This window comes from Somniosus microcephalus, chromosome 2 (genome assembly GCF_052327205.1).
Source record: "Somniosus microcephalus isolate GS21.2 chromosome 2, FLI_Smic_1.0, whole genome shotgun sequence".
In the NCBI taxonomy this organism is placed as follows: domain Eukaryota; kingdom Metazoa; phylum Chordata; class Chondrichthyes; order Squaliformes; family Somniosidae; genus Somniosus; species Somniosus microcephalus.
In genome coordinates, this window is record NC_140988.1 from 22,468,098 (window position 1) to 22,483,368 (window position 15,271).

The 15,271-nt window shown below is 42.8% G+C and overlaps 1 protein-coding gene across 1 annotated transcript in view; it reads right to left on the reverse strand.

Moving 5' to 3' along the window:
• helq (helicase, POLQ like) overlaps nt 1–15,271 on the reverse strand; it is a 64,797-nt gene that overhangs the window by 27,193 nt on the left and 22,333 nt on the right. Inside the window, exons 7-10 of the mRNA XM_086005203.1 lie at nt 11,000–11,098; nt 10,139–10,284; nt 5,008–5,247; nt 2,617–2,758 (exon numbers count right to left, since the gene is read on the reverse strand). Of these exons, the coding sequence (XP_085861329.1) occupies nt 2,617–2,758; nt 5,008–5,247; nt 10,139–10,284; nt 11,000–11,098 (627 nt within the window). The remainder of the gene's footprint in view (nt 1–2,616; nt 2,759–5,007; nt 5,248–10,138; nt 10,285–10,999; nt 11,099–15,271) is intronic.

Below are 15,271 nucleotides of genomic sequence, written 5' to 3' on the forward strand. Positions count from 1 at the left end.
TTTTGCTTTAAAAAAAATTCCGTTGTGGCGGAACCACCAGAGGATTACGGACAATTGTATATAATTCCTTTTACAGCAATGTAGTACAGCTGGGGGCTGCACCTTTAATGTATCTGTTAACTGTACTAGGGCTTCTTTCCTGTACTCCGCGTGATGACATCATGCCGTCCGTCACGTGATCTCTCAACGGCAGGAAGAACGTGATGATGTCATGGCGTCAGAGCTCGGAACCTTCTAGCAGTAGAGCTCGGAACCTGCTAGCAGTTTCCAGAGAGGCTTTCAAGCAGACCAGACCTATTTGCATTGTATCCTACAGTTTCCTGTACAGCTTCGTTTGTTCATTAAATTTTATTGTTTTTGATTTTCAGGGTCGATCTCAATTCTTCGGCTAGGAACCCCAGTTCCTACACCGTGATATATTTAAGAGTGGTAACTTGGTGCAGTTTGACTAATACAGCTGAAAATAGGTTTAATCACTAAAAATAAGCATTTTTAATCAGTGTCTAGTCCACCTCCTGAGTAACCCGATTTTAAATAACTGAAAATGACTTTAAAAAAACTAAACTGAACCATTTGCTAGTTATATTGGTGTACTGTAGTTAGTTTCTTTGTAAATTTTGTAAAAATTATACGCAAAAGCTTTTAAAAGTGCCAATTAGTAACATTGCACCTAAAAAAAAATCTTAATTTTAAGAGCCTCCTTGAAGGCCCACGACCTGGCGCATTAGCGGAAATTTGCAATGGTGATTAATTCAATCTGGAAGTGTGGCCAGTTTTGTGGGCCGGGCCTGTTTCTAGCTGATGTTTTTTAATCTAACGCAAACGTGGAAACTCAATTCGTACTTGAAATTCCTTGATCTTTTGTGCTGCTTTGACCGATTTCAGGCAAATTGCGCTGAAAAAAAACAGCACAACCTAGCAGAAACTCCAGACCAATAATTTTAAATAGGAGGAAAGTATTTAGAACTGTACATTATTACAATTCAGCTTCCACTGTAAAGGCTGTATGTTCAGATAGGAAGGTAGGAACAGGAGAAGGCCATTCAGCTTCTCGAGCCTGTTCCGCCATTCAATTAGATCATGGCTGATCTGTACCTCAACTCTATTTACCTGCTTTTGTTCCATATTCCATAATATCCTTATAGAAACATAGAAGATAGGAGCAGGAGTAGGCCATTCGGCCCCTCGAGCCTGTTCCGCCATTTAATGAGATCATGGCTGATCATCCAAATTCACTACCGTGTCCCTGCTTTCTCCCCATATCCCTTGATCCCTTTAGCCTTAAGAAATATATCTAACTCCTTCTTGAATATATTTAATAAGTTGGCCTCAACTACCTTTTGTGGTAGAGAATTCCACAGGTTCACCACTCTCTGGGTGAAGAAATTCCTCCTCATCTCAGTCCTAAATGGCTTACCCCTTATCCTTAAGACTGTGACCCCTGGTTCTGGACTCCCCTGCCATCGGGAACAGCCTTCCTGCATCTAGTCTGTCTAGTCCTGTCAGATACTTTGAAACTTATAAAATTCTAACAAAAATCTATCAATTTCAGTACTGAAGATTTCAACTGAACCCCAGCATCCAGTCTTCTGGGGAGAGCGGGTTCCAGATTTCCACTACCCTTTGTGTGGAAAAGTGCTTCCCGATTTCCCTTCTAAATGGCCTAGTTCTAATTTGAAGATTACGCCCTCTTGTCCTGGATACCCCACCAGAGGAAGTAGTTTCTCTGGATCTACCCTATCGAATCCTTTTATCATTTTAAACATCGTGATTGGACCATCCCTCAGCTTCCTATACTCAAGGGAGTACAAGCCAAGTTTATGCAACCTGGCCTCATAATTTAATCCTTTAAGTCCTGGTATCATTCTGGTGAATCTACACTGTACCCCTTCCAAGGCCAATACGTCCTTCCTGAGGTGCAGTGCCCGAAACTGAATGCAGTACTCCAGATGGGGTTTGACCAAGGCTCTATACAACTGAAGCATCACTTCACTTTTGCATTCCAACCTCCTTGGGATAAAGGCCAAAATTCCATTAGCCTTTTTGATTACTTTTGTACTAGTGCACTAGTCTAGGAATGATATCTTTCTATGTCCCTTTGTAACTTCCTGCTCCCATCCACGCAACTTATTGTCCCTCCTAACTTAGTAACTTTGCAAACTTGGATACGCAACTCTCTATTCCTTCATCCATGTCACCAATATATATGGTGAAAAGCTGAGGCCCCAGAACAGATCCCTGGAGAACTTTGGTTGTCACATCCTGTCAATGTGAGAACAAACTCTTTATCCCTACTCTGTCTCCTATCCCCCAACCAATTACTGACCACTCCCCATGTGCGTTTCCCACAGCTGCGTTGTGACAATTTGAGTATAACCTTTTTTTTTTGGGAGGGGTTTAGGGTGGAGGGAGTGCTGATCTCCCAGTCCTGACTGAGGCTTTAAATTGTAGCTTAACCTGAAATGTGTATTTTCACCTGGGTTTTCTAGAGATTACTCTTTGAACATAACTATAGCTGTGAAACAGTCTGGGGCACCAAAAACAAACCACACGAGTTCTACAGGCACATGTAGTAGCATTAATTACAATAAAATGTAATATTTTAAATGACATTACCAGCTGTTTGTCCTGCTCTTGTGTTATCAGAATGCTCTCTCCTTCTGTATCAATACCAGCTCGGCCAGCTCTACCAACCATCTGTTTGTACTGACTTCTCTTTAGGAAATCTCTAGCAACATAAGGTGATCTCAGAATAACTCTTGAAAAAAAATATAAAATAAAAATCAACAAAATCAGAACAATTCGAACTATTAGCAATTGATCATCTCAATGAATACCTGATGGAGACTTGCTCAAACAGCTCAGCCTGTAGGTTTCATGCTTCACAATTTAGGCCTTTTTATTTTAATTTTACTGCTTTTTGCGGGTGTAAGGAAGGTGTCACCATTTTTGCTGGGGTAGGGATGGTACAGTTGTTGAGTGAAGCTGCTGAGTTTGCATTAAGTGCTGCTTGTCCCAGTGGCTCAGTGGGTAAGTGTACTGCATGGTATGGTACAGTACCCGACCGGTACTGAATTAGCCGATGTCAGCTTGGGCAGTTATGGGGGATACCTAGATTGCTACCTAGTGATCACTTCTGGAAAAGCAAGTGTGTGGATGCTAGACAAGCATAGGACCAGACCATGCCGAGTTGGCTTCCATAGCTTGGTGGCTTTCACTGTCCATGCTCACAGGAAATCACTTGGAAAAGACATTAGAAGGGCACTCTCACCAATAGAGACCCAGCATGAATCATCACTTTGAGAATGGGTAAAGGGAGAAAAGACAAATTTTAAAACCAATGGAAGTACAGATTTTTTGTGATTTTTGCAGTGTCCTTTCCTTCCTAGCATTTCCATGCATCCAAGATTGCGAGGTTACTACTTAACCAAAGTCAGAGTGTAGGTGTAATGTGCTCAATTATTATTCTGCATATTATTTGTAATTTAACCATCCAATTGCTACAGAGATAGGAAGAATTGATATACACATACAGACATGCTCTAAACAATTTTAATAAGTCGCCATCACAGGAGGCTCACCAAGAATGTAGTGATGATTCACTTACAATGTTCAATCTGGAACGTTTTCAATGATAAAAACAATCCGTACCTGTGGCTCACCTCCTGTTTGAGCACACCATTTTCCTGCTTTTAAGAGGCTAGAGTACCTAGATCTGAGGTAGAAGGAACTGGGTGCATGCTCCTAGCCTTCCCATGTCTCAGCCTTTTACAGGGAGCATCCCTCAGTCGCTGAAAGATTCTGCAGTTTTCAAAACTGTGTTTCAATTAAAAAATTATTATAATTGGGTTAGGGTGCTTAGCTCAGTGAGGTAACTTCAAGGATCTGGGTTTAAACCGAGCACACAATGATGGGCGAGAGTCTCCTCTCTCAATTGGCTATGATGATCTTGCATGAAATGAGTTTGGGCAGTTTCAATCTCGTTCATAGTGGACAACGGAGCATGGCATAAAACTCTACAAATCTGCAATATTGACCAGAGAGGCCAAAAGGATGGCTGGTATGGGAAGAGGAAAATAAATCACACTGATTAATTTGGAACTGATTGTTGGGGCATTGAAAAGGAGCTCTGCTCTGCATTAGGCTTGCGCTATACTGGTCTAGAAGTGCCATGCACTAAAACAAGGTGCCCAAGGTAGAAACATATTCCAGTTATCAGCTGTGATATCGCTCACTAAAATTCACCCCCACCAAAAAAAGGGCAGTATGCTAATTTATTTAAAGAAAATACCAAGGAAACCCTAAATCTATGTGATGTAATAAAACTCACTACGCACTTGGTTCGAGTATAAAGCAAGGCTTTAATCAACTTGTTTCCAAACATGGAGGTCTAGTTGTACTTCACTAGTTCCTGTTTACAAAATGTCCTGGGAAAGCTGGGCCCACGCCCAAGTATTTATACTCCTTGGACAGCGCCACCAGCTGGCCGTCCAGTGTTATTTCATGAGTCTTTCTTCATGGATCATAAGATTCATAACACTATGCTACGTATTTTGTTTTATCTCCTTGCTCTCCAGAGGTTGACCGCCATACTGGGATGCAGTTCTATAGTCAGTGGTAGCCCTCCAGTACCATATCCAATTGATCATTCTTCATGCGAGAGCCTGGACAGTGAGGGTTGCCAGTCTATTCGACTGTAGAGACCATCACTACTGGACAAATCTCGTCCTGTTGAAAAGTGCACATATATGGATGTCTGATTATTACAGCTATACTATCCCCCACATTTAAACAGCCTGCTGGCGCTCATTGTCTTGGCTCGTGCATAAAGAATGGCCACCTGGCCGAGGTGCTGGCAATGCAGTATGTCCTTCTGAAGCAGTTCTTAAATTGTGAATGTATTAAGATGAAAGAAAAATCGATGAACGAAAATCGTACAACTGACTCAAGACTTTCCACCTGTTCAAAGTGTTTTTTCCAATTGTACAGTAATGACTTGGCACTAACCTCCGAGCTGGTAGGTTAACACCAGCAGCAAGTGTTGATGTACAAGTAAGCAAGCAGAGTACTCCTGCAGAATAGGCCTCCTCTATAAGCTTTCTTTCATCATTTGTCAGCCCGCTGTGGTGGTATGCTAATCCATATGGCACTGTGCCATGTAAAATAGGACATATCATACCATTTCCGATGTTTTTCAATTCCTTAATAAGAGCACACTTTTCTTTCTCCTTTAGGGCTATGAATGACCTGGGGAAAGCAGATTATTGAGAAGATTAAACATGAATACACGAGTACCTGAGCATGATAGCAACGTAGCAATTTAATTTTAGCGCTCATAGAAACATAAACATAGAAACATAGAAGATAGGAGTAGGCCATTCGGCCCTTCGAGCCTGCTCCGCCATTCAATGAGATCATGGCTGATCATCCAAATTCAGTGCCCTGTCCCTGCCTTCTCCCCATATCCCTTGATCCCTTTAGCCTTAAGAAATATATCCAACTCTTTCTTGAATATATTTAATGAACTGGCCTCCACCGCCCTCTGTGGCAGAGAATTCCACAGGTTCACCACTCTCTGCGTGAAGAAATTCCTCCTCATTTCAGTCCTAAATGGCCTACCCCTTATCCTTAGACTGTGACCCCTGGTTCTGGACTCCCCGGCCAGCATAAACATCCTTCCTGCATCTAGTCTGTCCAGACCTGACAGAATTTTATAGGTTTCGATGAGATCCCCTCTCAATCTTCTAAACTCCAGTGAGTATAAGCCCATTTGACACAATCTCTCCTCGTACGTCATTCCTGCCATCCCAGGTATCAGCCTGGTGAATCTTCGTTGCACTCCCTCCATGGCAAGAACGTACTTCCTCAGGTAAGGTGACCAAAACTGCACACAATACTCAAGGTGTGGTCTCACCAAGGCCCTGTACAACTGCAGCAAGACATCTTTGCTCCTGTACTCGAACCCTCTTGCTACGAAGGCCAACATACCATTTGCCTTCTTAACCGCCTGCTGCACCTGCATGCTTACCTTCAGCGACTGGTGCACAAGAACACCCAGGTCTCTTTGCACTTCCCCTTCTCCCAATCTATTGCCATTCAAATAATAATCTGCCTTCCTGTTTTTGCCACCAAAGTGGATAACCTCACATTTATCCACATTATAGTGCATTTACCATGTTTCTGCCCAATCACCCAACCTGTCCAAATTGTACTGGAGTTTCATGACATCCTCCTCACAGCATACCCTCCCACCCAGCTTTGTGTCGTCTGCAAATTTGGAGATATTACATCCAATTCCCTCGTCCAGATCATTAATATATATTGTTAACAGCTGGGGTCCTAGGACCGATCCTTGCGGTACCCCATTAGTCACTGCCTGCCACTCGGAAAACGACTCGTTTATTCCAACTCTTTGCTTTCTGTCCGCCAACCAGTTCTCTATCCAAGTCAATACCTTGCCCCCAATCCCATGTGCCTTAATTTTGCACGCTAACATCTTATGCGGGACCTTATCGAAAGCCTTCTGAAAGTCCAAATACACCACATCCACTGGTTCTCCCTTATCTATTTTACCAGTTACATCCTCAAAAAATTCCAGCAGATTAGTCAAGCATGATTTACCTTTTGTAAATCCATGTTGACTTTGTTCGATCCTGTCACTGCTTTCCAAGTGCTCTGCTATTACATCTTTTATAATGGACTCTAGCATTTTCCCCACTACCGATGTCAGGCTTACCGGTGTATAATTCCCCACTTTTTCTCTGCCACCTTTTTTGAATAGTGGGGTAACATTAGCTACACTCCAATCCATGGGTACAGTTCCAGAGTCTATCGAGTTCTGGAAGATGACCAGCAATGCATCTACTATTTCTAGGGTCACTTCCTTAAGTACCCTAGGATGTAGATTATCAGGCCCTGGGGATTTATCGGCCTTCAGTCCCATCAATTTTCCTAACACCATTTCCCTACAAATACTGATTTCTTTCAGTTCCACCCTTTCATCAGACCCTATGTTCTGCGGTATTTCTGGGAGGTTATTTATGTCCTCCTTTGTGAAGACAGAACCAAAATATGTATTTAGTTGGTCTGCCATTTCTTTGCTCCCCATTATAAATTCCCCCGATTCTGACTGCAAGGGACCTACGCTTGACTTCACCAATCTTTTTCTCTTTACATATCTATAAAAGCTTTTAGTCAGTTTTTATGTTCCCTGCAAGCTTACTCTCATTCTATTTTCCCTTTCTTAATTAATCCCTTTGTCCTCCTTTGTTAAATCCTAAACTGCTCCCAATCCTCAGGATTATTGCTTTTTCTGGCCAATTTGTATGTCCTCTCCTTGGATCTTATGCTATCCCTAATTTCCCTCGTTAGCCACGGTTGAGTCACCTTTTTTGTTTTATTTTTATGCCAAACTGGGATGAACAACTTCTGTAGTTCATCCATTCGGTCTTTGAATGTTTGCCATTGCCTATCCACCGTCAACCCTTTGAGTGCCATTCCCCAATCAATCCTACCCAACTCGCTCCTCAGACCATCGTAGTTTCCTTTATTTAAATTGAGGACCCTAGTTTCCGAGTCAACTACTTCATTCTCCATCTTAATGAAGAATTCGATCATATTATGATCGCTCCGACCCAAGGGGCCTCGTACAACAAGATTGCTAATTAATCCTTTCTCGTTGCATAATACCCAGTCTAAGATGGCCTGATCTCTGGTTGGTTCCTTGACATATTGGTCCAGGAAACCATCCCGTAAACACTCCAGGAATTCCTCCTCCACAGTATTGTTACTAATTTGGTTAGCCTAATCTATATGTAGATTAAAGTCACCCATGATGACTGCTGTGCCCTTATTGCACGCTTCTTTAATTTCCCTTTTAATGCCGTCCCCAACCTCCGCAAAGGATGCTTTCGACTTGCTACAGCATTTATATTTGGAAATACATAGAAGTTACAACATAGAAACAGGCCATTTGGCCCAACCAACCTGTGTTGGCGTTTACCCTCCACATGAGTACATAGTCCTAATTATGCCTACCCACCCTTTTCCCGTATCCCTTCAACCCCCTTTCCTTCAACCCCTTATTCAATCTAATCTTGAATGTTGACATGGGTTCTGCCTCAACCACTAACCACTGAAGTGAATTCTACAGTCTCTGTGTAAAGAGGTTTCTCCTGCTCTCTGTTCTAAATCTCTTACATTTAAACCTGTATGTATGGCTCCTTGTTTCTAGACCGCTCAACTACTGGAAGCAGTCTGTTTGTATCTACCCTGTCCTATCCTTTCATAGTTTTAAACAATAATAATCATGATTTAGATCAGATTAGATTAACAGCTCAAAATCATTCCAAGGCATTTTTTATAACAATGAGGATTAATCTGGCACCAGTTTGGGTCTGTGTTTTTATCCAAATCATGAGGATACTAGTTATAATTTATGTTCTCACTTGTTGATGTTCGAAGGATTAATGATTGTAATGTTGTTACTTTCAGATGAGACATTAAATCAAGGTCCGTTTACACTACAATTTCAGTGTTGGTGCAAAATGTTATTTCCTTCCTGATCGGAATCTGGAGAGAAGCAGTGCGAGACTCCCTGAAGCGAGTAATTTCACATTATTTCAGTTTGAATTGCATGCAGTGCAACTGCAGCACAATGTCAAATGCGTCCAAGGGATTCCTTGGAGCATCTGGTCACTTTTTAAAACCTACCTGCAATAATTTAAATCTTTGTACAATGTCGTCTATATTTTATACAAATATAAAGGGTGCCTGAGCACGTCTCGTTTCTGGATAACAGAATTTAAACTTCAGCTGGGCTCTGTGAACAGGGGACTGTCTGGCTGAAAGATGAACTGGAACTACGGGTCTCAGATTGTTAGCAGCAGACTAAATGCTAATCCGCTAATGTCACCAACAGTAATTCCTGGGCTCATGTTTCAGGAAAGTTCCCTTGTGTTGTACAAAATTAACTAGGGGCACCTGCTGCAGAAGTCAACAGGGAAAGATCAAAATCTGGCCCTAAAAACAGCATTTTGGTTCAAAATAGAGTAAAAGCACTTTTTAAACACAATTCTCAGTTCTTCAAAAGGTGGTGGTAGCATTTTGACAGATTTTGAAAACATTAACAAGGCATTGTGCAAGTTTATTTGCATTTACCTTCATTTATGGATTTTTTAAATAATGCCTGAGCTTGTAATTGAAAGTGCAACATACTGAATTAATACAATTAATACACAAAGATGCTGAAAAAAGTAGCATAGTTTAGTTTATTATATATTGACCAGAAATTGAACTGAACCAGTCAAATAAATGCCGTGGCTACGAGAGCAGGTCAGAGGCTGGGTATTGTGTGTCAATCAACTCACCTCCCGACTCCCCAAAGCCTCTCCACTAACTAGTCATGAGTGTGATGGAATTATTTTCACTTGCCAGGATGGGTCCAGTAACAACACTCAAGAAGCTCGACACCATGCAGGACAAAGTAATCTGCTTGATTGGCACCCCACTCACCAGCTTAAACATCCACTCCCTCCATCACAGGTGTACCGTGGCTGCAGTGGATACTATCTACAGGATGCACTGCAGCAAGTTGCCAAGGCTTCTTTGACAGCATCTCTCAAACCCGCGACCTCCACCACCTATTAAGGACAAGGGCAGCAGGTGCATGGAAACATAGTCATCTCCAAATTCCCCTCCAAGTCACACACCATCCTGGCTTGGTCATATATCACTGTTCCTTCATCGTCGCTGGGTCAAAATCCTGGAACTCCCTACCTAACAGCATCATAGAAGTACCTTCACCACACAGACTGCAACGGTTCAAGAAGGCGACCCATCAACACGTTCTCAAGGGCAAGTCGGGATGGGCAATAAATGCTGGCCTTGCCAGCGACGTCCATATCCCGAGAATGAATTAAAAAAACCACAAATATATCCCTTAATAATAGGTATGAACATGAACCTGGGTTAGAAAATCAAACTGAGTTAAGTTCAATAGAGCTTTTGATCCAAAAAAACAAAGGCACAACTGCTTTGTATTATTCATATTTTGGTCACATATATATAGCAATTGTTAGAAAATGTAATGATTGAAATTCCAGTATATGAAATGTATTTGCAGTAATTCTATACATACTTGTTTAAATACTTGCAGAGCATCTTGCTCACATTTTCACAATTCTTTTTGGTGGGGCAGAACACAAGACAGGAATGCTTTGGAATAACTTCAGCCACCAGTGCAATTAGGTGATCTGGATCAATCTTCTCCATATTACTTGAATACTATGAGAAAAACAAAAAAAGAAATTATATCATCTTGTCCCAGAGGCATCACTTAATCCTTTTACCTACTTACATTCCTGATAAATATTATAATTTCTCATGCTTATTTATCCTATTATATCAATACCAAAGCTGATGATCTGGACAGATTTATTTTGTATGCAACTGACACACATTTAATACCTTATATTCACAGATTTATTTATTTATGTAACTGCAGAACTTAAGAGGCACAAATTTAGTTATTCACTTGCCTATCTGCACTGGGTGAAGAGAACACTTAATTATTATATGTATTCAATTCTTATCTATGAGCAATGCAATGAGAGATTAACTAGCAAATCTAAAATATACACACTTGGATATATGCAGACTAATCTTACACCCCTTTTGGTAGCTGACTACACAGTGGCATTGGCAGATACCCAGGACCAGTTCAAAAGCTGTATTGTATAAAATATGTACATCTGAAAGTGGCTACCAGACTGATCTCTCAGGCTGGGGATGGCACATGGGAAACTTAAAGAAAGCAAATATATATTCAAAAAGGAGGGGAGAGTGCTTCTATTTGTAGTATTACATGCGACAGTACTATAACTGTAACTACCAAAACAATACACAGAAGTATGTTGTCGGTTTGCTTTAGAACTACAATTAAGTATCAGCCTACACATCTTTCCTTTTGAATGAAGAATCATTTCACATTGTACTATACCTTGTAACTTAATACACGAGAAAATGTAAAATAGTCTTCTGATTTGTTGTCCACCTCATAAATACTATCACGAATTTTTACATATTCTTTTAACTGGACCTAGAAAAAACAATTTTAGTAATGTTTAAAAATGCAAAAATCATTAAAAAAGTGTTATTTCCCAAAAGTAATTATATCACAAGTTTTTTTCTTCAACGTTTTTGTGCTCATCAAGCGAGGGATATTAGTCACGGGGAATGAAACATTTCACCGTTTCAGGTATCCAGTGTCAGTATCAAGCAGTCCCAAGTCATGTATAACACAGCCAGGTAGAGAGTAAAACTTCCTCTACTCTGCTCCAACAATGTACTTCAGCCTCAGACCCTTGCTGCACCAGTATGACCATTTTCCATTTCCCACATTTCTCCGGGAGAGATTGACATTTGCTGCTGAATGTGTGTCCCTGCCCACTAGGAGCTGGATTGAGACTGTTCAAACTCATTACACAAAGGGCCCTTACAGCCAGCAGACTTTCATCCCATCAGTCTGGGTTGGATTTGAACCCAGGGATCACACGAGAGACCACTGTGCACCCAGTGCCCCTGCATTAGAAGTTTAGGCCTAGAAATTCACTGGCGCCCTGTGCCAGCCTCGCCAGGGTGCCGGAAGTAGCGCCCTAGAAGAAGTCGCGGCCGGCCGCCGCAAATTCAGTTTGCGCGCCCCAGAGGGAAGCGCGGCACTACTCGAGGCGCCCCACATCCCTCTTGGGGCGCTGCAACTGAAGTTCGCAGCGCAACGTGCCGCAGGCCTTCCTCCCCTTTAAGAAGGGGAGGGGCCTGCTGCAGCGCGCTGGAAGAGCGCGAGTGCCGGCAAAAGAGCCCGGCACTGAGGAGAAGTGCCGGGCTCTTGGGACACAGCCGGCACTCCGGGGGGGGGGGGGGGGGGGGGGGGGGTCAGGAGGCCGGGGACGGCAGCGCGGAGAGGTGCTGGCAGGCAGCCAGCAAAAAAAATGGCCGCCCCGCACCTCAACCGCTGCAGGTAGGCCCCCCTGAACCGGTCGCAAATTGCGACCGGCGTTAAAGCAGGGGGCGCTACCAAATTTCACGATCGGGGCGCTGCGCACACCGATAACGTCATCGGTAGCAGCGCAGTGCTAACGGCTAGCGCCATTAGCGTCCCGCTAAATTTAGCGGGAGGCGTGGCCAGTGGCGTAAAACCCACTAAGTGCCCTCTTTGGGCACTAACGGGTGGCGCAGCCCACTGAATTTCTAGGCCTTAATCTTTTACTGGTAACATTGTCACACATAAACTAAATAAAGACTCTTGGCAACTGACGTTTGCCAGGTCAACACCTCCAAAAAAAAAATAAAGCCTTCTATCTGAACCCTTTAGTGAGATCATTTTATTGTAATGGTTCCATTGCAGTCTTCATTATCTTTTAGAATTGAAAATGTTACACTCTCAGGGGGTCAAGCAAGTTAAGGCTGGATACTATTCAATTACAAAGCATGCTCGGACTTTCAATACTACAGCTGCCTGTGTGATTCTTTAACGATTATTGGAATATGCAAAAAACAAAGCTCAGATTGACTGTTGAAGAAAACAATAATCTGCATTGTTATAGATCAAGATCATTAAAGTCTGATTTTGCCAATTACCACCTAATTTTCCTGATTTCTTTGTCAGTTAGTGGATCAGTAAAAACCTATTGCCACCCAATCTTTGTTTTTTAAAAAGGCCGGAGTTCTGCTGTTCTTCATGCTGGACATCAGGTCTCGAGATGCACGCACATCATATTCATGATGTCATTGTGCACAATGCATGCTGGATGCACCGTGAGTGATGCAATGTGCATGATGAGGTCACAACTGGGATGTGCACACATCTTGGAACACGCTTTTTGGCAGGAAAAGAAACAGAGTAGCACTGATCTCCCCAGTTAGCAAATTTTTATTTCCAGATGAAAGGCCAACCGAGAGAGAGAGCAGCATCAATTCTGATGGGTCTCCAGGTAGATGAGGTCAAATGGCTTCAGGCAAAGAGGATATAGAGGTTCTCCTATATAAGGTGGTAGGAGCCAATATAGTGCAATCCTTCTGGGTCTTCTACCAACATGAGGATATTACAGGCTCACTCAGTAACTCATTGTATGGTCTGCAACAAAAAAATCCTCCCTAGCTTGTAATGATTACAATAAGTCACTCAGTGCAACTGATCACATTTGCTTTCATTTAACTAGATTACTGTGTCTTTTCATTTCTATTCACTACAATAGTGTATTCTTCCCTGATGTGCTTTCGTGAGATTTAGCGATGCTCTAAATAAATAGTGATAGTCTCCAAATGTTCTTGTTTTTTGGCGATTCAATTTTCCCATTGATTTTCTCCTGCTTTTAATCTTAAAAATAGACACTGAAAAAATGGGTTTTTAAATTGGTTAAAAAAAAACTGATTTTAATCATCCTTGGTTATGCCTCATCCCATCCCCACTGCAATCATACACTGACATTGGTTATCTCCCATTTTTAATTTCTGTTCTCTCACTTGCTGGCCTCCCTCGTTCTACCCTCCATAAATGTGAGGTCATGCAAAACACTGGTGCCCGTGTCCTAACTCGCACCAAGTCCCGCTCACCCATCACCCCTGTGCTCATTGACCAACATTGGCCCCCAGTTAAGCAACGCCTCAATTTTAAAATTATCATTCTCATTTTCAAATCTCCCCATGGCCTCGCCCCTCCCAATCTCTGTAATCTCCTCCAGTCCTACAACACCCACCAAGATCTCTGCGCTCCTCCAATTCTGCCCTCTGAACATCCCCAATTTTAATCGCTCCACCATTGGCGGCTGGCCTTCTGTTGCCTAGGTCCGAAGCTCTGGAATTCCCTCCCTAAACCTCTCCGCCTCTCTACCCCTCTTTACTCCTTTAAGACACTCCTTAAAACCTACCTCATCGGCCCTAATATCTGCTTAAGTGGCTCAGTGTCAAAGTTTGTTTGATAACGCTCCTGTGAAGCACCTTGGGACATTTTACTACATTATAGGCACTATATATAATTTCAAGTTGTTGCTGTGCAACCTTGGTGTCATATTTGACCCTGAAATTAACTTCCGACCACATATCCACAGCATAACAAAGACCGCCTACTTCCACCTCCGTAACATTGCCTGTCTCCGCTCATCCGCTGCTGAAACCCTCGTCCATGCCTTTGTTACCTCTAGATTTGACTATTCCAACGCACTCCTGGCTGGCCTCCCACATTCCACCCTATGTAAACTTGGTTGCCCGTGTCCTAACTCGCACCAAGTCCCGTTCGCCCATCACCCCCTGTGCTCGCTGACCTACATTGGCTCCCGGTTAAGCAGCGCCTCGATTTCAAAATTCCCATCCTTGTTTTCAAATCCCTCCATGGCCTCGCCCCCTCCTATCTCTGTAATCTTTCAGCCCCACAACCCCCCCGCCTCCACCCAGAGGTATCTGCGCTCCTTTAATTCTGCCTTCTTGAGCATCCCTGATTATAAATCGCTCAACCTTTGGTGGCCGTGCCTTCTGTTGCCTAGGCCCTAAGCTCTGGAATTCCCTCCCTATACCTTTCTGCCTCGCTACCTCTCTTTCCTCCTTTAAGACGCTCCTTAAAACCTACCTCTTTGACCAAGCTTTTGGTCACCTGCCCTAATTTATCCTTATGTGGCTCGGTGTCAAATTTTTTGTCTTACAATACTCCGGTGCTGCGCCATGGGATGTTTTACTACGTTAACATAGAAACATAGAAGATAGGAGCAGGAGTAGGCCATTCGGCCCCTCGAGCCTGCTCCGCCATTCAATGCGATCATGGCTGATTATCCAAATTCAGTACCCTGTCCCTGCTTTCTCCCCATATCCCTTGATCCCCTAAGCCTTAAGAAATAAATCTAACTCCTTCTTGAATATATTTAATGAATTGGCCTCAACTGTCTTCTGTGGTAGAGAATTCCACAAGTTCACCACTCTCTGGGTAAAGAAATTCCTCCTCATCTCAGTCCTAAATGGCTTACCCTTTATCCTTAGACTGTGACCCCTGGTTCTGGACTCCCCCGCCATCGGGAACAGCCTTCCTGCATCTAGTCTGTCTAGTCCTGTTAGAATTTTATACGTTTCAATGAGATCCCCCCTCATTCTTCTAAACTCTAGCGAATATAAGCCTAATCGACCCAATCTCTCTTCATACGTCATTCCTGCCATCCCAGGTATCAGTCTGGTGAATCTTCGCTGCACTCCCTCCATGGCAAGAACATCCTTCCTCAAATAAGGCAAC